This window comes from Chanodichthys erythropterus, chromosome 10 (assembly GCF_024489055.1).
Source record: "Chanodichthys erythropterus isolate Z2021 chromosome 10, ASM2448905v1, whole genome shotgun sequence".
In the NCBI taxonomy this organism is placed as follows: domain Eukaryota; kingdom Metazoa; phylum Chordata; class Actinopteri; order Cypriniformes; family Xenocyprididae; genus Chanodichthys; species Chanodichthys erythropterus.
In genome coordinates, this window is record NC_090230.1 from 15,094,398 (window position 1) to 15,117,778 (window position 23,381).

At 37.8% G+C, this 23,381-nt stretch overlaps 1 protein-coding gene across 1 annotated transcript; it reads left to right on the forward strand.

Moving 5' to 3' along the window:
* The first annotated feature begins 7,220 nt into the window (after positions 1-7,220).
* Positions 7,221-20,919, forward strand: onecut3a (one cut homeobox 3a). The gene is made up of 2 exons (XM_067398692.1): positions 7,221-8,274; positions 20,615-20,919. Exons 1-2 carry the CDS (start codon positions 7,221-7,223, stop codon positions 20,917-20,919), a joined length of 1,359 nt encoding a protein of 452 aa, XP_067254793.1.
* Positions 20,920-23,381: the final 2,462 nt, after the last annotated feature.

Here is a 23,381-nt window from a genome sequence, read left to right on the forward strand (position 1 = left end):
GTGGTATTAGGAGATCAATTAATCCCTATTGTGTGTGCCAGCACAGATAGAAACCAATGTCTTATTGCTTATGGCTTGTTTCTGCATGGCGAAGATAAGGATCCCCCATCGCATTCCACAGACAAATTCGAATCCAGCGCAGAAATTCAACTTCGATCTGATTAAAAAGCTTAGTGATTTCGATGTTACAAGAGCAACATGTAGCGTAATCAAAATCAGCAAGAAAGAAAGAAAGAAAGAAAGAAAGAAAGAAAGAAAGAAAGAAAGAAAGAAAACGAACGAACGTACGAACGAACGAACGAACGAACGAACAGCGGGCTGGGGGGGGGGGGGGGGTGCTGATTCCTACTTTTCAGTTTAAATAAAGATTGGCGCTGGATAAGGGCCATTAATGGAGGAATCAGACAGGCCTTGCTATGTAGGACAAGAGCTGACTGCAGGGAGGTGAGTGGAAGGATCAATACACAGTCGATACACTCAACACTGCTCTGTGCAGACACACACTGCGGGGTGAGCGCGCGTGCGTATGTGTGGCTTGCAGTGGGGGGTGGAGGGCATCTGTTCGGATCTGTCGAATTGTGAATTGCACAATTAAAAAAAAAATCTCTCAGTTGGGACGTATTCGAGGCAGGTGGACGGACGGCTTTGGGGTCACTCAGAAAATGGCGGCGGTATAGGTTTTAGCGGCGGCAGGTGCGCATAATGGAGACAGATATAGGCTACTACAGAACGACGTTTTTTAAAGGAGCTTAAAGATTGCAGTATATGATTTTGGCCGCAATAGCATTCTCCCTCTCTCTTTCTCCGGGTCACTCTCTCCTTTTTCCCTCACTCTCACCGGAATTGATCGAGTATGCCTTTTCAATCCATCTCTCCTTCGCCTGTCGCCTAGCAACCGGTGCTTTCTCGGCTGTGGAGGCTGGGAACGTTTTTCCCCCTCTCTATTTCTCTCTCACTCCAAAGCCTTGTATTGAAAGCTGAAGGTGCGCACATACACACACGTACACAGATATTGATGACTCTAAATTCACTGCTCTACCAGGAGTTATTACGTACTATAAATGAAAACAATTTGCAACATATACAGTGGCCTATGTTGACTTTGCATAAATGCTGACTATTTTAAGACCACAAAACTATCTAGCGAAGCCTATATGTTTTTGTTCACAAATATAAAATTTGTTTTTGGCTTTTTTAAACTAAAAGTTCCAAAGTTAACCTATACTAAATTTCTAACAGGTGTGTTGAACATTGCAAAATAGCCTAAATTTCAAAAACACATTCAACTAGGGAAATAGTTACAATAACAATAAATAAAAGATCACCAATCTCAGTTATCAGTGTGGTTTCAAAAAATTGAACCAGGCCTTATATTAGTCTAGTGATCAATCATTTTATCATTATTATGTTAATAGACGTTATTGTATTACTGCAATTATACTAAAATAAGGGGGAAAAGCAGTTAGCTGAGGTGTCATCATGTGGTTTTAATTTGAAATAAAATTAGGCTAGATAAATTTCATATGAAGAAGAGATTTTCCTTTCATGGCTTTAGAATAGCCTATGCAAAATGATAACACACCTTAGCTATAAGTCAACAAACCTTACTGAAAAAGAAAAAGAAAAAAGGGAAGGTTAAGTTAAGAACTAGAAATAAATAGTCAGGATAAATATTAATATGCAGCAGAATACTCTGCGTGCCAGAGAGACATGTTGCATGATAAGCTAAGATCACCTTTTGTTGCCGCCTTTTTACATACTTCCAGACTTTAGGAAAGTAAACCTCATTTTCTTTCGAAAAAAATAGAAGTCGGATAAAAAAAGGAAAGTAGCCTATATGACATCTGTGAAACAGGCTACGATAATCGATATAATCGATCATATTTAAATGATGATGCTGGCTATCCGACTGAGAAGGCAAAGACCTTTCTGGGTGTTTTAAAATGTGTATTCACTGTGCAGCTGTACATAAAGAAAAAAGGATAGCCTAGATGTAAGAATAATATTGCTACATAGCCTATAGTGGGAAAAGAACACGCGATATAAATAAACAATAACAATAAAGAATATTTTAGATCAGTATGGAAATAACTTTTTTTAGACTTTTACACTACAAAAACTACATTAAAAGTCTAATAATGTATTCATCGTTATCTTATGATGAGCATTCGGCCTAAAACAGTATTTTTGACGCAGAATTTATTCATGAAACTAATATCGACGGTGATAATGTGAATAGGCTATAGGCTAATGGATCTAAAAAACTCAAAACTATTTCATATGTAATATTAAGTATTACAAAAAAACAAAACAAAAAAAAAGGCTACAATTTAAGAACGCACGTTTCTAATAATGCTGATTAAAATATTTCTAAAACTACGTTTTCTAAAGTTTTAAATGGCTTCCGCTTTTGGCTAAGATGGAGCATTTTCTGATGAAAAGCTTTATACGGGTCCCTGAGATTTCTGCTATACCAATCGATCAGAATGCGGATATATCGATCAGCGACCAGAGCAATAGATCACATGCTCTCTTTCGCAGAGCACTGTCAAATACACAGGTCTCTAAATACACAGGACACACTGAAAATCCGGTTCCACCTGCAGAGCAAGGCTAAATCTGAGGAAAATATTTGAATCATAGCAACAGACATTTGGAGCAACCGAGGTTTATAAAAAAAAGAGGCTTATACAGACTGTTGTTATAGGAGAATGTATTTAACATTCATTTAGAAAAAATAATCATGTTACACTTTATTTTAAGGTGTCAGATTTACAATGCAAATATACATTTAAGTACTGAGTAATAATAATTAACTACTGGTAGCTACTTGTAGGTGGATTAGGCTGTGGTTAAAGTTAGTTGGATGTGATTATGCACAATTTATAATTCTACATATAACGTGTAACAATGACACTGTAAAATAAAGTGTTACCAATAATCATTTAAAGAAATTCAAAAACCTTTCTCGGTTTGTAGAACCTTTTTTTTTTTTTTTTAAACAAGTACATATTCGATAGCTGTGTAACTTGTGAATATATCCTGTGTCGAGTGTTCTAATATCTCATACGAAATAATATAGCCTACACGCGTTGCATCATCTCTGAAGCACAGAGATGATTATAGTTTTAAGAATACAAAAAACTTTCTTAATTACTACATGAAAATATGACTTTCCAAATAGCTTGTTTTCAGTTTAAGTTAAAACGAGCTTGAAACAAAATATTTTGGCATAGTGGCAATGCAATATTTATACCTTTTTAGCATAAAGGTGATGCGTAATAGCAAAACATGGGAGAAATATTTTAAGTTGTTACAGAGGCAGATCTTGAAGACTTTATTGTCTGAAGAGAAAATAAATTTCAAAGTCTCGCCTAACTACTGCAATGGTCAGTTCAACAGGACTGCTTGACTTCTGCCAATAAACCGATTCAAGTAAATTTACTTTAGGGTGTGATCGATCAGCCAAGTGATACTACTAATGCAGTCAAGCATATTTGAGTCTATCTTTGTCACGCTATGTGATAGAAACTAATCAAACCCACAGACAGAATAGCTGGTCCTTTAAAGCACACTATACATCACTCATTTCATCAGCTTCGCATTACGACAGGTATGAAACTCAATATATTAAATTATGAAATATATAATAATAAATTAGAAAGAAAAACACTTTAAATTAGTTAAAATTTTTCTTATTCAGGAAAAAAGTTTGAAGTTCAGTTAAATAACATGTTTTACTTTACTGTTAATTTTGCTCTTTGAATATTTCAGGATAACTGGTTTAAAGACAAATATTGACCTATTAATATTGGCCTAATTGCAAATTTTAAATAAAATCACAGTTATATGTCATTATGACCGGGACAACTTATTGTCAAGAGATTTGTGACAAAATCTTAAATTTAATGTGTAGACAAAATGACTATTGTATGATATTAAATATACAGTCACACAATGCAACCGGTGGACACAATATTAAGCAATTGTGTTTGTAGACTTACACCCTTAGAAATGCAAAATAAAATATTGAGTCTCTGTGGCTTTCCTAGTCTCTATTTGGATATCGACAGCTTTAATATTTCATACTATGTGAGCCACAGGGTACGTCTAGCTCATTTGAATATTCGAGCGAAAATTAAATCAGGGTCTGCTCTCTAATAATTTATGCAGCAAGTACAATGTTACTCTATAAGCTCCTAGACATTATTCAGAGAATCAAAACACTGTTATTAAAGAATAGCACAAAACTTTACCCCCTAAAGAATTCAAATTCAGTTGGGTAGATTAAATATGCAATATAAGCAACCTCTCAACCCACACAGGCCCACACAAATAATTACAATTAGAAAAACAAATCACATATGTGATTATATATGATTTTAAAACAAAGGCAAATGTGTTTCTCAGTGCAGCATTTAGTCAAAGCATTTTTACAGTTTAAATAGGTCACTTCCTGAAATCTCTCCAAAATACTTTAAAAAATCACATTCACAATTAATCCGAAAAAAATTGACTCAAATTATTACTCAAATTATGTACACTGTCACTCACCATGTGTATGGCACGTTTCTTATACTGTATCATTTACTCTGATAAACCATTGACATTCTCTGCAAAAGTTTTTTTTTCTTTTTGTCACCCTTTATTATATCTTGTGTTTACCTTAAGCAAATATAATAATTTGTAAAAATCGACATGCAAGCAAAGGCACTGTATATTCTGCAATATACGGTTCCAGTATCATAAATGTAACGATATGGAATATGAAAACTGACTGTACGATCTTCTTACCAGCAAACGCATCAGCTGTTACTGTGCATCTCTACATTAAACCGCATTCAATTATCCTGTCATAGCAGAGCATGATTTTGTAAATAGCAAGGAACAAATCAATGCAATAATCAATTGTGGTTGTGTCCAGATATATGAGCCAGAAATATCTGAACCCTTTTTGTCGTGTATAGCATACGTCCGCCTCATAACATTATCGTATCACTTAACCCCTAGTTCATTTATGTTTGCAATATTACAATATTACAATAAACATTAAAGCTTAAATTACATAAGGTTGAACCTAGAATATATATATATATATATATATATATATATATATATATATATATATATATATATATATATATATATATATATATATATATATATACAATCAAACTTTGAGAGTATGACAACAGAAATAGTGAAAGGACCGTGAATAAAATTCTGCAAAGATGCAGTAAAGATTTGTGAGCGACCTAATTTATTTTGCAACACTGCTTGCAAGGATCAATAAAGAAACAGTGATCCCAAGGATCAAGGATGTTTTTTTCTAATGTCATAGTCCTATTCATCATTATAATACAATTTTAATTTCCTATATGAATATTTGCAGTGAAGTTAAATGGAGAAGTTAAGTTTTAAACTAAAGGTATTTTCTTGTTGTGTTGTTGCTTTGGGCCTATGTGTACGCAAACCATTTTTTTTTTTTTTTTTTTTTTTTTGGCGCATCCAGAGATTAAGATCCAAGGAAATTCGACCAAAAAGAAATTGTCTTTTTTGGTATGCTATATAAATATCTTCCGTTTTATTTATTGACTGCAAATAAATAAGTGGGCCGATGATAGTCAATGATAATGGCAATTCACTCTTTGTGAGCCTATTCTTAGAGAAAACAAATATATTACATTTATTACCCATCCCATTCTGAATGATCAATTTATTGATCAGCGACTGAGGCATTAATAATAGGCGTGAACCGGAAGTGATCATCTGGAATAAAAACTGTAAGCATTGTATTTATTCCTTAAAATTAATTTTAGCAGTGTGAGTTATCTTGAAAATAAAAAAAGTTAAAACATAAAGGCTACTCACTACCTTTTCACTAACTAGACAGTAGTTTTTATATATACATTGCGAATACTAACAAGTCAGTGGTTATGTCAAAGGACACATGCTCAAGTCTAGTGAATTACAAATGGTAGGCCTGTATGTAAATGGATTGAATGTGATACGTTTGCATGTTATCCATGCACAAGCATAACTTAAATACAAAACAAAGAAATATAGGCTACCTTCAACCTTGTCTAATGAAAGTGTTTATTATTTAGGCCTCCAAAACTGTGAATATAAAGTGAATATAAACGTCATTTTCCTTTCTTTGATTTTTTGCCTCGCCTTCTTTCTCTGTGTTAATGTTTATATTTTTCTGCAGTTCAAAGCGTTAATTACATCACTGCAGTTTCTGCCACAACATAAAGCCTTATAAAACTGCAAATAGCCCATTTGGTTGATAATGAAATTTCTTTAAACTTTCAAGCGTTTAACACAAATATGATATGATTAATCATGTGATCTCATGTCGTTCAAAAGGAATTTGACTATCTTATCTACTTGGGTTTGGGAAATCCATTAATATTTAACCATTAAGATGTCGCACACTGGCGCCAAGTTAAGCAAGTTTATCAGGAGAAACCGATGAATCATGTCCATAAAGGAATCCCCAATAATTCACAACAACACTGGTGTCGAAGTGTGCAGATGTCACCCAACATAAGCTTAAAAAAACGCTATTTCAAGACAGCAGATAGATGAATTGTGAGTGTAAGTGAATCACCTATACTATAGGTGTCTCTCGATTGTACAACACAAAGTATTGGTGACGTCAGTCCTAGTCTGAAACTGTGTGAGTGTACACCCTTTAAAAGGCATTTGCGCCTTGATTGAAGATATTTTTATTCTCTAGTTCTTTAGAAAACACGTATATTGCCTACTGGTGTTTTAAACCAATCAGAAACCAATAGGCTGAAGAACCTGAAAAAGGAAACCAACAAAATTATCTCAAGATCCCTAAATAACAAAAAATAGTTTTGGATAGGAAAAATGGCTTTTTGCTGAATCTAAGAATCACCGAAGAGCCTTTATTTTGTGGGGTGCGCGCGGCCGTGCACACATCTTAATATATTGCGCGGTCACGAGACAGACACTCTCACTCGGTCAGCTTCGACTGTCAGTAGTAAGACGCGCGCCACGGCGATAGATACAAGCGTTTAGACACCAGGCGTACGTACATGTGCGTGGTGAAATGCTGGATTGACTAACACTGAAGATCTCGGGGATCAATGGCGCGCGGCTTTGAGATCGTTTAAAATTTATTGGAAGGGAGAGTGTGAGAAAAAAAAAAAGGAAAGAGAGAGAGAGGGGCAAAACAGTGTCTTTCAACAATGGAACTTACAATGGAAAACATTGGGAATCTGCACGGCGTGTCACACTCCCATCAAACGGGGGACTTGATGAACTCTCCTCACGCACGGCAGTCGACGACACATAGGAACTTGGTGTCATCGCACGGGAGGTCAGCGATGGTGTCCAGCATGGCCTCAATACTGGACGGGGCCGGGGAGTATCGCACGGACCATTCGCTGTCCGGTCCTCTCCATCCAGCAATGACCATGTCGTGCGATTCGAGCATGAGTCTGAGCAGCACTTACACCACCCTGACGCCGCTGCAGCACCATTTGCCTCCCATATCTAACGTCTCAGAGAAATTTCACCATCACCCGCACCCTCACGCTCATCACCATCCCGCGCACCAGCGTCTCGCCGCCGGTAATGTCAGCGGCAGCTTCACGCTGATGCGGGATGACCGGGGCCTCGCGTCCATGAGCAATCTATACGGCCACTACTCCAAAGACTTGTCCGGGATGGGACAACCTTTATCGCCTCTTTCCAATGGCCTTGGGTCTTTGCACAACTCTCAACAGACTCTGAGCGCGTACGGTCCGAGTGCTCACCTGGGGAACGACAAGATGATTTCCACGGGAAGCTTCGAGTCCCACGCTGCGATGCTCGGCCGGGGCGAGGAGCACCTGGCGCGGGGTTTAGGCGGGCATGGGGCGGGCATAATGTCTTCTCTCAACGGCATCAACCACCACCACCACCACAGTCACTCGCACTCTCAGGCGAACGTGTCGGTGCTCTCGGAGCGGGATAGGCAGGCAGCAGGAGGTGGCGGACAGGGCGGTGGGTCAGGGCAGGTGGAGGAGATCAACACCAAGGAGGTGGCTCAGCGAATAACGGCGGAGTTAAAGAGGTACAGCATTCCACAGGCCATCTTTGCCCAGAGGATCTTGTGTCGCTCTCAAGGAACACTCTCGGACCTCCTGCGGAATCCCAAACCCTGGAGTAAACTCAAGTCAGGTCGGGAGACGTTCAGACGGATGTGGAAGTGGCTGCAGGAACCCGAGTTCCAGCGAATGTCAGCCCTTAGGCTTGCAGGTGAGTGAAGGTCACTGATGTCTCCTCGTGCAAAAAAAAAAAAAAAAAAAAGGAAATCAAAGCAGTCACACAAAATCTATATATATTTGTTTACCTTTATCTCCTTGCATTATCTTCATTTATGTAATCAATACTTTGTGCATGGACCTAATTTTCTTTGTTCCTAATATTTGTGCTTGGTTTCTCACGGTTCATCTAAAGGCATCTGAAAGATAATAAAAATATAGACGATATTAATTAAACATTCAACATAGACAAATAAGCATCCTTAAATTAACTAGGAAAAGTATTTCAGAGGCATCTAAATTTTTGCTATAACCTGAAAAGTAAAAATGAAAAACTGCCACTTATTATTTTTTTTAATTATTACTATTTCTAAATAATTTGGTTTCACTGTTTTGCACCAACCTGTCATCAAAAGTTCCTCAGCTAAATTTTTCATAAATGTCCACTTTTCATTTTACTTCAAATTAAAACAATGTAGTCAACTGTGTAATCTTGACCTTAAAATGTGCCCACAGAAAATGTATACAACTGAATAAAAAACTGTGTGTACTGTGTACTGAACATTACCTTTGATAATGGTTGGAACAGAGGCCGCTGACCAGTCAAAACCCATCGCCTCACGTCGTATTTCAGTTGTGGGTTCAATTAACCAGGATATAGTGGCATATTTTAGTTCCAGTCAATGCCCCGTTGAAAAGCACTTAATGGAATGTAAATTGTTCCTTTGCGCATTTAAAGTTGTTCTGGTAAATAAAGATTTAAACGCTATTCAATTGTCCTCTTAAGTGCCGTTGCTGTTAAAGCTAATTGGGCATCTTGATTTTTTTTTTTCCACACCCTATTAAAAGGGAGTTACCCTAAACAGAAGACGAACTCTCCACTGCTACAGGTAGTAACTTAGAGGTATGGTAACTCAATGCCTTTCGGGTAAACTTAGTTTTTGACTTCAGTTCCACAGGCCTTGCACTTTACAATGCGTCCATATTACAAACAATTCATGACACTATGATTAATTACATGAATAAGTGTGACCCTTAAAATAGACTATCTATCTATCTATCTATCTATCTATCTATCTATCTATCTATCTATAATATATTATAATATAAGTATATAGTATTTATTTAAAAGATTCTTCTACAAACATTTAAGATTTTAGTTAAATTACTGTTGTCTTGCGGAAATCCCAGTATTCCTGGAATAAAATAATACCTTTCATAAAATAAAAGCCCTTGCATGTTCCGGATCTATAGTAAATGTATCAATGAGGAATTACTATGCTATGCAAATAACAAAAGCAAGTGCAATTTAAATGAGCCATTATGCACAGCGCGCTTGTAGAAGTTGGGGGGTTGTGTTTCAGAGTCTGGGAATACTCGTTCACTACATCAATCAATAAATTCAAATTACTATTCCAAATTCATCACAGTCACAAAAATCAATGCCGTGGCACTGCTTGGCTAATGTGAAAATGCCCGTGTCTGTGAAATCATTTGGTATTGTTCTTCTGGAGAGCTGAAGAGAGTTTTTTTTTTTTTTTTTTTTTTTTTTGACAGTAGACATAGTTCGTGCAAGTTAAAAAACAACGAGAATTTTTTAAATATTTAATAAAAACGACAAATAAAAGCAGCATAGCCAATATAAGGCATATCAGATGGGTCGCTCCTATAATTCTGACAGAAAACGTGCAAACCTCAAATAATACGCAGTGCGCAATGTTTAAAGATTGCATTAACGATGAAAAACAATTCGTCTCAGCATCTGTGCTGTTTTCCACACTCCATCTCAATGTATTTGGCCCAATCAATACAGCGATCAATAAAGATAGCCAGTACATCTATCAATTATACCGGCTCAGCACTCTCTCCCATTGGACTCTGAATTTACCTAGCCTACTGTTTCGTTAGGAGGAAGGATGTAGATTTTTCTGTGTATCGTATTCAATATCTCTAGTCATATATGAGTGCAAGAATTAAAGGATAAAACAAAATTAAAGTAAATCTGTATTTATAAGCAAATACATCACAACGGGAAGTTTTTTTTCCTTATATAAATTTAAACCAAATGCAATTTTAGGCGTATCTAATAAATTTCTTCAATAGCAAACATATGAGAATTATACCCACCACATTGCCCATCTGACAATCTGTTAAACTAAATAGAGAAGTTCTCTCGTATGAACGCAATCAATCAATTTAAGATTGGTAGGCCTACTACAAGTTAGGCCTACACACACACACACACACACACACACACACTTTTTAAGTGGAGTGTTTGCTTTTCACTCAACATCATCATCCTCCTCCTCATCAAAATGACTTCCAGTCTCGCCTCCAGTTCCCAGCCCACGAGGATGGACGCAATTGATTTAGGATTAGCGAATCGAGGCATTTTCAGGGGAGACGGATTTTGGCAGGCCAAGAAAATGATCGATGCTGACCTTAATAATTGATAGAGCCAGAAGTGAAAAATGAAGATGCGGTCACCTGTTTTGTAAACACATGGAAGCCGTTTTTTAAAATATGATTATTCAAGGGTGTTCGAAGAGAATCTGTTACTCTCAAGCAAATTCCATGACCACGCCTGCACCAAATCCGATGTGATTTAAAACGGTCTTGCATCAGAGTTGGGGTCTATAACAAGCAGTGAATTTGTATTGATTTCAGTAGCTAGTTTTGCTATTTCAATAGCTTAATTGGAACCAAATTGGAGAAAATTCACTTTCGTCCCTTCCCACCTTGGCCTAGTGCATCATTCTAATTTCAAAGCTGTTTTCTCAATGGCGCGGATTATTTAATAACTTTCAAGGGTTCTAATTTTAAAATAATCTTTCTGTTCTGTTGAGGTTCGTACACAGTTTATTTTCTAAAGCAAGCTAAAGGTCAACTAGGCTATAATAAATACGTAAAACGTAAATCATAAACACTTATGTTTTTCTTGATATGTAACTCTAAAAATAGTGCTGTCTTGGCAATACTGTCCGATAGGCCTACTCCTCATCCAAACTGAAAACGCTAGAGCAGCGAACTGTTGCTATGGTAACCTCCATAAGCGAACTCTATATTTTAATCTAACTTTTGTGGTTAGCTTACTTAAACGCTCCCCAAAAATTGACTCTAGGCGTACTTATTTATGAAAGAATACATACATGAGAATATAAGATTTTATGTATTATTTGCAAACAACGTGAATGCGCATAGCTTTTGCTAGAGACATTACTATTTAAAATGATATGTCCACATACAGATATCTATTCTGCTTTACATCGTGATATTACAATACAACCTTATTTGCCACCTTTTTTAAATTCTGTAGGCTACAGTAAAGGCCATTATGGCAGTAATGTCTTATGTAAGCGCGTAAGTAGCCTAATTTACGTCCAAGTTCTAAACCTCCTTACTCCTGTTCTGTAAAATAACTGAGGACAGAGATGTACGCGCCACCATAAGATCTAACATTGTTGCTCTATAATGCTTGCAGTACTGTCTCCGCGAGCTTAGATTTTCATGATCAATCTCTGTGCTCGCCCGCCAAAATGGATCGATAGGAGAGAGTGACCTTTAAATCAAATTGCTAAGAGACCGTGCCGCCTAGGAGGAGAGCATCAAAGGGTTAAATTGCATTGCGTCACCACTAAATTTTACCAAGGGGGGGATTTAATAATTTTATCACAGCTGATATTCCAGAACAACGCCTCCAAATCGTTTGAGTCACGGCACAAAGCACTTGGGATTGTTGTAAATATACTTCACTTTCCGCCTTATCTGATGCATATTATACTGACCTCTGAGAGCTAGTTCCGCTGTATGCCGTTATTTATTTCGCATCATTCTAAAGAACCCGTGCAAATCTTGCTGGTGCAGTATAATTTAAATGGAGTGATAAAATTAATTTGCATTAACAATTTGCCATAATTCATGGTTACTGCTAATGGTATAAATATATAACAATAGAATTCTAATGGGCATTTTATATATATATATATATATATATATATATATATATATATATATATATATATATATATATATATATAATTTGTATTTATTTATTTTTTTTTAATATATGCATGTTACATACAATGAATGCACAGCCTTTTATTGGCAAAACAAAATGTAAACATTCAAACTTGCCAGTGTGGTCAGATACACAACCAACAGGTATCCTCTAGAGGCTGAGAGACCGGCTGGTTTCTGACACATCTTGAGGCATCAAGGGCCATTTAACAGAGCAGTGACTCTATTGGTGTGCCATTACATGATTTACAGACACATTGAGCCCACAACCTGCTAAATTAGTCAATCAAACCATCTTGTAACAGCTGTGAAACCCAGAGCCTAACCACGTTTAGCACACCACCGTTGATAGTTTTAGTCTGTCAACATTTTGAAATATTCTTGTTACGGTCTTACAAATAAAGATCCTAATAATGATCTTTTAGGACCATCTTCTTAATAAACCTTTAATAACTATTTTTGATGTACATGGTTCTTTGGAGATTAAATGATTATGTTCTTGATGGTTTTTCAGACCAGAATATTTTTGACTGGAATATCTTTTTAAGAGAATGCAGTTGTACTTGTTCAATGACAGCTTGAGCCCACACAAGAAATGAAACCTATTGATTAATCCTGTGGTATTTTCAGAGGTTTTAAATGTTCTTTCAAGACTTTGTGCAGGGTGTTTAGTCCCCCAACCCTTCAGACCTCTTAAACCCACTTCACTGTAATTGTAGGTCAAGCAGTCTTCACAACCAAACACATTCCATTGTGTCGATATGCCTATAGAGCGGATGTTTGACTTAAACAACAGTTTTATTAGACTGTTCAATTATTGATCTCACCACAATAGTCATGTGTTATGATCATGTCAACATTAACAAGAAATGCTTAGTTCTTAAAAGAACCTGCGTGTACAGTAGTTAGACCACAGGTTTGGCCCTTTACCTCGCCCACCACCCTCCTCCATGGCTAACTCAGCAGAATCGGCCCCTGTCAAAACATCGACCTTTGAGACGATTAGCACCAAGTCACGCTGATAAAAATGGCAGACATCCAATAAATCAAATCAGAGAAAAAGATAAAATCAATCCATGATAAGTCCTAAAGAAATGGTAGCCTACCAGTGAGTTGTTTAAAAGGTGAGAGACTTTTAAAAGTAATGTGCTTGTATAGTCAGGCCACCTGATAGAGAGAGCAGCTGGAAAAAGGTGTAACATCATTAGTAATGTTTTAGAGAGACAACAAGCCTCACTCACAGCATAGCCTACATATCAGCTGTTTACATTAGTGTTTCCCAACCCAGGCCCCTCAACAGATTATCTATTATTAGTTCTGATTTCCACGTACTATTGTTAAATATATTTACACAGCACACAGGCATACTCATGCTAATCACACCCCTGCTTATCTACAGCAAAATAGTTGCTGATGATAACAATTCATGTTCATACAAGGGCAATTTCATGACACACTGACTTTTTAAACACCGTTGGATAGGCCTCTATGGGAGCCACTCCGCTCCCAATTTCAGCTCAGCCGCACTCTATGCATCGATCCTAGGCAGACTGGTCGGCTGAGCGGCGCGGCCAGTCATCGATCCCTGCACTCCCTCAGTCCTCCCACTTGAAATCCAAGAGAGCGCGCATACACCTCCAGCTTTCACAGGAGACACCATTTATTTATTTATTTAGAATTTGTGAAGTCAAGAACCCTTGGACTGAACCCTTGGAGTTTGGTTATTTTAGTTCCAATTAGCCGATAATGATGAAACCAAGTTTAACCCTCAAAGACAAGAACCTGCCATGGGCTTATGAAGCTAAATGTAGTCCTGTACTTCAAACATGAATGACTCTCTTTGATGAGTAGTACAATGTTTGCCCCATACATTTCACTGTACCTTCAAAGGCACACACTGTATTCTGCAATATCAATAATTTATCATATGGCAACAACTCCTATCATAAGCTTTGAACATATAAGAAATCAGAACCACCTGAAATGCTGAACATAGATTGCTGGTTTAGACAATATATACTGCAGTTTATAAAGCTTATACAGACCTTATGCACCAGAGAAATGGGCATGCATGCAGCCATCTTTAGAAAACTTCAGTTTTTGTGGTAACTCTATGGCATCACTGTCGAATAGTAATTAGCTGGTAAAGTGTATTTACAATGCTCATGATAATTTAGTTAACTACAATATGTATTTACAATAAGTAATGTTTGAAGCAGATGTCATAATGTCAGTTAGAACAAGAAGATTTTAAAACGAGCAGTTGATTCATAAATCCATAACATCTTACTTTCATGCTGTGGAAATACAAACCAAAAGACAGAACACAACGAGCGCAGTGCTGAAAAGGGACAGGTCTTCATATGATCTATACAGAATGTGAAGAATCACGCCATGTTGAGTTCTGGGTAATGGTCTCGTTTAGACGCCATATTAGGACCGCGCTGCCTTTCTGCTAGTGAGTTCAAGGCAGTGTTTTGATTTTCTGTAGATCGTTTATGCTGCATTGAGAATTGCCATAACTCACTTCATCGTTCAGGGAGAAAATTCCCCTCTGTGACCATGAGAAAGTGAATATGTACAATGACAACAATAAAACTTTAGTTACATTTAAATGTTTCCAACAAATAAATGGATCAATTTCTTTCAACATTTCTATCTGTACATTTCTACCATGTGACAGCCGAAGCAGCAGTGAGCGCCTAGCGTGTGACATTGTTTTCATGGTAACTGCAAAATTACAGTGAAAACATCAAATTATCATGCAATGCAATAAAATAGCTTATTTTCCCTGCAAGCGAATGCCATGAAGAATGTGAATATTAAATTTAAAAGCACAAACAAAACATATGTAATAATATATGTAATAATTTCAGTATCGGTAGCAGAAGGCAATCCTTTTAAGATGTAGGCACTGCTCCAGCATGCAATGGTGTGATGTAGCTTCACATTATCTATCCCATAGATACATATAAATACATTGATGCCTCATAGCAGCTGTTTCTATATGTGCCGTTATACGTATGTTGTCTGCCATATTGGAACGCTCAAAGCCAGTCCGTGAACATTCGAGAGCAAATTGACTGAGCGTCTGCAATCATAGTTATATGCATGTATAAATACCTAAATCTGCAATAGACTTTAGAGGTAGGGTAGGCATTAAAGGTAGGGTAGGCAATTTTTTATAAACATTTTTTGTTATACTGATTGAAGCTCTCTTCACATCCTGATATTAATCAATAATATATGTGTTCTAAATATTAAAACATACATATTTCTTCTGTGGAAGTTTCAGGACCAAAAAAATTTTCATTAATATGATGTCCTTCTCGCCTGTCAACATTTGTATTTCCATACCTGCACGCACCCTTCTAGCACAGACATCACACGACATCAGCGCGTTGCATAATACTATGTAGAGTTGTAGACAAACAATCACCGAGCACCACAAAAAAATAAACAACAGACGCCTTTTACAAATGGCAACCAATGACATTCTACCTGGAGCTGGTCACATCCTCGGACTTGGATTTATGCGTTTGTGTGTCAACACTGTCAACACCGAAATTAATCTGCAGCAGTCAGGTGATGCAAGTAAGAGCTCTGTAAGTTGTTTATGTTCATTATTATGGTAATGTTATTTGCTTTGAGACATGAGGTAATTTAACGCTGTCTCTCTCATGACACTTTGCACAATCCGCTTTGCTTCTTTGTGCTGAAGGCTGATCTCATGCTTTCAAAGCTAGCTTGCTATTGTTAGCCTCTCCAAAATTGCCTACCCTACCTATAAAAAGTTACCATAGTTTAAATACCTGTAATATTGAGTTAATAAATACATTTTTAATACCAGAAACTGAAAAAAACATGTTGACCATTCCAAGATGGTGGACATGTTGACATGTCTGGAGAAGTCGAATCTGGGGACACTTACGGTCTTGTAGACTTAAATGGCTGCCGGTGCTCCTTTAAGTTCATGAGACCATAGGGTGTCCCATTTGTCATTTTAGGTTTCAGAAGGGTGCTCGCAAGCGGACTTACGTCACGAAAGTACAGACTTGTAGGAAGACCGCGAGTGTTTATTTGGGAGTGTTTATCTATGCTATATCCACCTTTTTCATAACTTTTCTAAAGCGTTTTAGATGGATTTAGATTCAATACACTGAAATGCACTAAGAATCTCCCCAAATCCTCACATCTCTTTCCATGACAATGACGAAATCACTTTGAATGACTATCAATTATTACTCATTGTTCTAGTTAATTAACATTTTTAATTAAGGCAACGTGTTACATAGGCCTAATACAGAAATATATAGGCTAGTGATATTTAATACGTCCGCAATATTGCATTATCAGGAGGACATAATCAGGAGTTATTCGTGGTCTGTGGTAGTAATCTGTTAATGCTTTTACACTAATGTTTGACGATGGAAGGGTGAGTAATGTGATCTCATTGTACCCAGTTTTTGAAAATGCTTATTGCGTTCATGGAGCGAACCTTTTGCTAATTGCAAAACAGTTTAGCTAAGTTATAATTCGCAAAAAGCGTCATGGGGTGTATAGGAAAAAGTTGGATACCTTTCACTGTGGGTCATTATTCGCATACACGTTGACTATTCACTTACTGCAAACTACATCTCTGTGTGTCTTAGTTCATAACATTTTAGAAGGATGATCAACATTTTCTTTGTTTTAGTAGGCTAATGTCTTTAATATCCTCTTCGTCAACAACACAAAGATTCTGAAGTAAGTTCATGGCTAATGATTTGCGATAATGTCACGGCTTCAATACCGACTTTAACAGGTTGAGCTGTTATTTCAAATTACCTGAATATTAGCATACCGATCTTTCCTTATTGCATTACACTAAATTTAGTCGAGTATTTAGAGAGAGCCTTGAGCACAATCTTGTTTACAACAAGAGCTTACCAATTAACACAAAACTATTCTTGCAGACAAAAAAAAAAAACAAAACAAAAAAAAAACACGGAAGCCTAAAATGCCAACTCAATTTTCTAACTCTAAGATATTCGTAACTGTGGTCTTGTTATTTATTCATTTTTATCAAATATTAAGATTAGCCTGTGCAGGCTAAAGATTAGGCCTAGGCTATAAAAAAGTTTTCAAACGTGTTCTTGAAAACAGCCATACAAGCATAAAAAGTGCTAAAAGAAAGATGAGGAATGGTTAGTCTAAATGCTCTCATTACAAAACGCATTTGTATATACACAATCGAATAGCTTAAGCCTCATTTATTAAAAATAAATAAGCATTCTGCAGACATTTGCGGTGAATACGGAGTAATTTAAAGACGTACCTGCGATTGGCCAGTGTCTCACATCGAGACTAATTAACGCTATCATAGGCCATACATTAATGGATGCTTGCTGCTGTGATTTTTTTAGTCATTATTCTGAATCATACGGCAGTGTGTCCTCATTTGTCATTCCCCACACTGCACAGCACGCAGTGCTAGGCTATTATTGGTATTATTTTGAATTTAGACTTGGCGCCCCATTGGTACAAGGCAGGCATACCGTAGTTTCTGGCTCATTACCAGAACAATTTTCATGGAACTACAATTAATTAAATGAAATGAATTTCAAAAACGAATTATTTACGGATTTATTGATCGGTAGGCTATTGAACACCACAGGCCAACCCCGCTATCATCGGTGTGTTGCAAGGCATGCAAGCCAGAAACTGCTAGAGAACGTAACAGTCGTTGAAAAGTATTTTTGAGCATCTCAGAGATTTGTATACATGAACATCTTAGTTCACGAAAATGGTGCGCCTTTCATGTGAAAACAATGAAAAGCTGAAGCCGATGTTATTCGCAAAATTCTTTTTTTGGCTAGTCAACTCATCATAATGTATTTAACTATAATTATTATTTAAAAATTGATATTTGTAGAAAAAGCATTAAATTATCTTTCTATGAACATTGTCATGACCTGAGTAGCTACAGTTTAATTAACTGTAGCCTAAATCTGTCAACCCTGTAGCCGTCAAATGTTAGGCTTTCTATTTTACATTTAACTTGAGAAGGCACCACGCAACCTATTAATATTCAAATGGATTTCTTTTTATGACAATGATAAAAACTTTAAAAGATTAAAAATAACATTTTCAAAATACGAATGCACCATTTTTTTTGTGGAACGACCGTTGCACTCAACTGCTGTACCTGCAACAGCAGAGCCTAACAGATGAACATTCCCTTCAATATTTTGTTTTGCGTAATTAATTCAAATATAGGCCTAACTATAAAATGAAGTTTATTTTCTTCTGTTTAAAGAAAGAAAGACTAGCCTAAAGTGTGTTCTGTTTAGAATTTGTGAAATTTATCAGACTTGCTAATAACAAGCGAGAGTGTCAAAAAATCCCTCCGAATGCTTCAATTCACTCTTTGTCACTCATTGCCTTATTTTTTTTTTTCTGTACAATATATTTGTGGTTCTGTCCCACACTCTGCTCACTGTAGCTCTAAAGTCTGCAGCTATCGATTTTTTCCTTTTCTACGCCGAGCTTGGTTCAGTAATCAGGGCCCCCTTCCCAACCGATCGATCAATATTGATTACAAAATCTTACGCCTGTAAACCGTTTACACCAGGGAATATCTCCAGCGACACCTGCTGGTTGACTCAGGTTATAACACCAAACACAGCTTTCTAGATTTGTTGGAGTACTGAGGGGATGTGTGGTGTTGGAGAACTGAGAACCACTGTCAAAAGGCAAATGACTTTCAAAAACAAAAGGCTCCAGTAAATCTTGCTGAAAGGTCGTCTACGTAAGATACGCTGAGGTCTGCTTTTTCAGGCGTAGTTATTTCAGTCGAGCGCCACAGACGACTAATAACAATTTAAAAGGCTTTAAAGCTTCATCATTCACTTTAGACTCGGCGCTTCGAGACACCTTTATGCGATAGGAATACGTTTATGCGAAAACAAATATTATAGGCACGTTAGTACCGTCAACATTTAAACGTTACACTTCAAGTGTACAATGCATTTAATGGCGTCCTGCGCGCGCGCGTGTGTAAACGCAGAGTGGCTGATATAGAATCTGAATATGATGGATGCGGTCCAGGCAGTTAGACGCCTGTAGTAAACAGATTTGACTGCGAGAGGTGACGTGATCAATGGGCCTCAGCTCAGTGTAATTAGATACATGGCACCACAGTTTGGCTTCAGTCACTCCACAAACGCACACAGATAGATAGATAAAATCGGAGTAAGACGCAAAGAGCTGCTGTTTTTAGGTGACTTAGGCGACGGAGGTAAGAAATTAATGATCCATTCAAAAATAACGCTGAGAGAAGCAAAATGTCTGTGAGTGCATTGGAAAACAAAACAATGTAAATAGGCGTAAATGTAAAATATATGAAATATTATGTTTAAAAAAAAAACATAATATAATTGCAATTAAGTCACTTTGGTTAAAAAAAAGCCATCTGATCATCTTTTTTTTTCAAATAATAAACTTTGTACTTTCAAGAATTGTAAAACATTTCTTGGCATACTCATGTTTCCTAATGCTTTGGTACAACACTCGCAATGTTTACTGCCCTCAAGTAGGCAGCCAGAATCTCTCTCTGTGCGTTGCCAGGACAGAAACATACAGGGAGGTGGTGGTGTGAGTTAAAGGGAGTTTGAAAATACCCTGCCTCTCTTAGGTCTGTGCCCTCCAGTGGCCTCTGTTTGAAGTCGCAGACTACAGACCTGCTGGAGGGGCGTTCAGTCCGAACTCTCTGTGGACGACCCCACCTCCAAAAACAGACACATACACACTAAAATAGGATGAGTCAATACCCCCTTTGCGTCTTTCTTTTTCATTTCTTTCTCTCTCTCTCTCACTCTCTATTTTTCTTTCATTTTTCTTTCCTTCTTTCTTTCACTCTCTTTTCTTTCTTTCTTTCTCTCACACACACACAAAGACCCCTACTTTTGTATAGCAGTCACTCGCTCTCCTACTGTGAGCGCAAACTGCATTAATATTGAATCAAACAGCAGTGTCTCCAACGACCAGGCTGAGGTGCTCACCGCTGGCCTGCTCTGTCTGCTCTCTTTAAAGGGATGATTTTTGACCTCCGGGGAGATAGAATGGATTTGTCTTAAATCACTATTAATCCACAGCCAAACAGGAGAGTCTGAGCATTTCGACTCCCTGCAAAGCCGTTCATCTGTGGAATTTGCTTTGAAATAGGGCATTTCAGTATGTAGAGCAAACATGAGGCTAATGAATTTTTTTCCTCTCCATTTTCTTTGTCTACTTCCCTTTCCCTGAACCTTTCTTATTCATCCTCCTGATCCCCACAGCCTGCAAGCGCAAGGAACAAGAGCAGCACAAGGAACGCAATTTGGCACCCAAGAAGCAGCGCTTGGTCTTCACCGATCTGCAGCGTCGCACGCTCATCGCCATTTTCAAGGAGAACAAGCGTCCCTCGAAGGAAATGCAGCTGACCATCTCGCAGCAGCTAGGCCTGGAACTCAGCACTGTCAGCAACTTCTTCATGAACGCGCGTCGCCGCTGCGTCGATCGCTGGCATGAGGAACACCATCACGGCCACGTAGCCAGCCCCGGCCAGCCAGGCACCTCCGCCACCACCTTCTCCAAGGCTTAAATCTGAACCCCCTTTTCCCCTGGGCGGCTGAGACTGGATTTTCATTCCTCACATAGTCACCCGTTGCGTGCCAATCAATCCCACTGCTGCCAAAATAAATGGCGAAGTTTCAAGTAAATGCAACCTATTACTTCTTTGGGACTGTTATTAAATCAAGCCAAACATCTCCACATGGAAAAGCACCACATCATATTCACATAAACCACAAAAAAAGTGAGCGGAAGTGATCTGTTAGTGCGCTCTTCGTGCAGTTGAGGACAAACGAGCACTTTCACAGCTCACAGCACAGAAGGCTTGTTACTCAAGCGAGGTTGTCAAAGAAAGCCACCACCTGCATCATCACTCTCGGGCCCACAGCGGCACAATTCCCTAATGGCCAGTTGTTTCTCTGAGGCTCTCAGATCATATGCTAAGCTAATGAATTGAGAAACTAATCGATACAGACAGAAAGGCGAAGGACGTCGACCTCTATTGAAGGTGAAATGGAACAAGCTCCCGCAACAAGGACTTGCGCGTTCACCCAGCACAGCTCTCCATACGGTTTATTTTGCACAGATGGAAATGGAGGGCTGCCTGGGCAGCGACGTTTCACTGCACTTGTGGTTAATGCATGTTCACACAATTCAAAATATCCGTAATGCAACAAGCGAATCAGTTGAGAACTGGCATCAGGTCTGGAGACAAAATACTGGACCATTTTCAGCAATGGTGCACCCTTTCTGATCTCAAAAAACTATGACATTTCAGTTATGAATAGAATATTTTTCATTCCGTATAGATACAAAAGAGGCCAAAGGTCAAGACAGGTACAGCCAAACACAACGAGAGGCACATTTTAAACGCGTGTGAAAATATTTGTTACAAAATGGTACATTCACACACAAATGAAATATTACTGACAAATCAAATGTTATGTTTATCCTGTGAAGTGGACAAGGGGTAAACACAGTCCAAAATGTTACATAATATAGTGCCAATAATGTTTGCCTTAATGTAAAAGTTCACATACCCTCAGCCAGAGTCCACACCCAAACCGGCATTATGTGCCATAGCAACCAACAATCATCTTTTAAAAAGAATCAGAATCTTTTTTTTTTTAAACAAAAATTATGAAAACAATTAATGCTTTAAATCATTCAGTACATGTGGTCTGTGATAAAACCAACTGAAAAGGTGGAAATATCTTTACAGCAACACAACAGAAGCAGAAAACAAATCCTCTTTAATCCCCTATGTTTCTCTTGATCTGTCTCCCACTTCCTTTCTCTTCATAATATTAAAGCGGGTAATTGGTACAAAATATTTCTATTTCTTATTAAACCTGTGATCCATGCATATGTGAGGCATTGATCACTTGGAAAATTAAAAAAAAAAAGAAAAGGAAAAAAAAAAGGACTTTCTAAAAGAATAACCGAACTTCGGAGGACTGCAGCTGGACATCTCTGCATTGCATGTGAACTACCACAGGTCATAACGGAAGGAACTTTCACTGACCGTGAAACAGATATTGCTCTCTCGGCTCTATTGAAGAGTAAACAAAACAAAAACAAGAATTCCACCCGAAATTCCTCCGTAAAACCTCGAAAAACCCTGCCAAAATGGGTGTGAAACAAGGGCACAACCTTACCTCCGTTGGGAGATGTTCAAAATCGAAGAGGAGTTTTTTTTTTGTGTGTCTCTGAATGCAACAGTAGCATTTCTGGAAATGTTGCAGGACTTGCTGAACAGATAAAAGTCGGCACTGTTAATGCAAAAATGCTCTGAGCATTGGAGTTATAAGCAGGCCCAGATGGAATCTGCTGAACTACGGTAGAAAAATCAGTGGAATTCTGCGGAATGAATTCAAACATGATGCAATGTGTAGCTGAAAGCATAATCAACTTAGCCAAAATATTTAATAAATGAATATTCAAGCAATGGCAAAATTTTGTGAATGACTGGCATTCTGTGGAAAACTGCGGAAATCCTTCCACAGAATTATGTACGCAGATTCCGTGTGGGCCTGGTTATGAGCATTAAGAGGGAGCAGATTTGAGCTACATGAATCAGCGGGCATCTATATGTACATTAGCTGATAAAACTGACCTTTTGTTTGTAGTGAGAACCAGTGTGGCTACCTCACTGAGCTGGGTGGTTTGTGAAACAGCCACTGATACCAAAGATTCTTTGACCTGCCAATCCTGTGCTGCCAAAGGGAGGAATACACACAAATACCAAAACCCCAAAAGCATAACCAAAGCTGTTATAGGTGCAAACAAACAAACAGACAAATGGATTTAATACATAAGATGACATATACATACTCTCACAGTGCAGTCAGACTGCATAGCACCAAACTGAGGGATGCGGCTGCTATGCAGATTGAGTTGAGTGCCTTTTTCCTTCAACAACGGGTGGGACTGCTCTGGAACACACACACACATATACACAGAAGCACACTTTAAACGCGTTTAAGTTCCATT

Bases quoted from the DNA above. Each gene is read 5' to 3' on its own strand.
- onecut3a (XM_067398692.1), top strand. From the start codon at position 7,221: ATGGAACTTACAATGGAAAACATTGGGAATCTGCACGGCGTGTCACAC. The intron at 8,275-20,614 runs GTGAGTGAAGGT...TGATCCCCACAG, and splicing joins GTCAGCCCTTAGGCTTGCAG to CCTGCAAGCGCAAGGAACAA.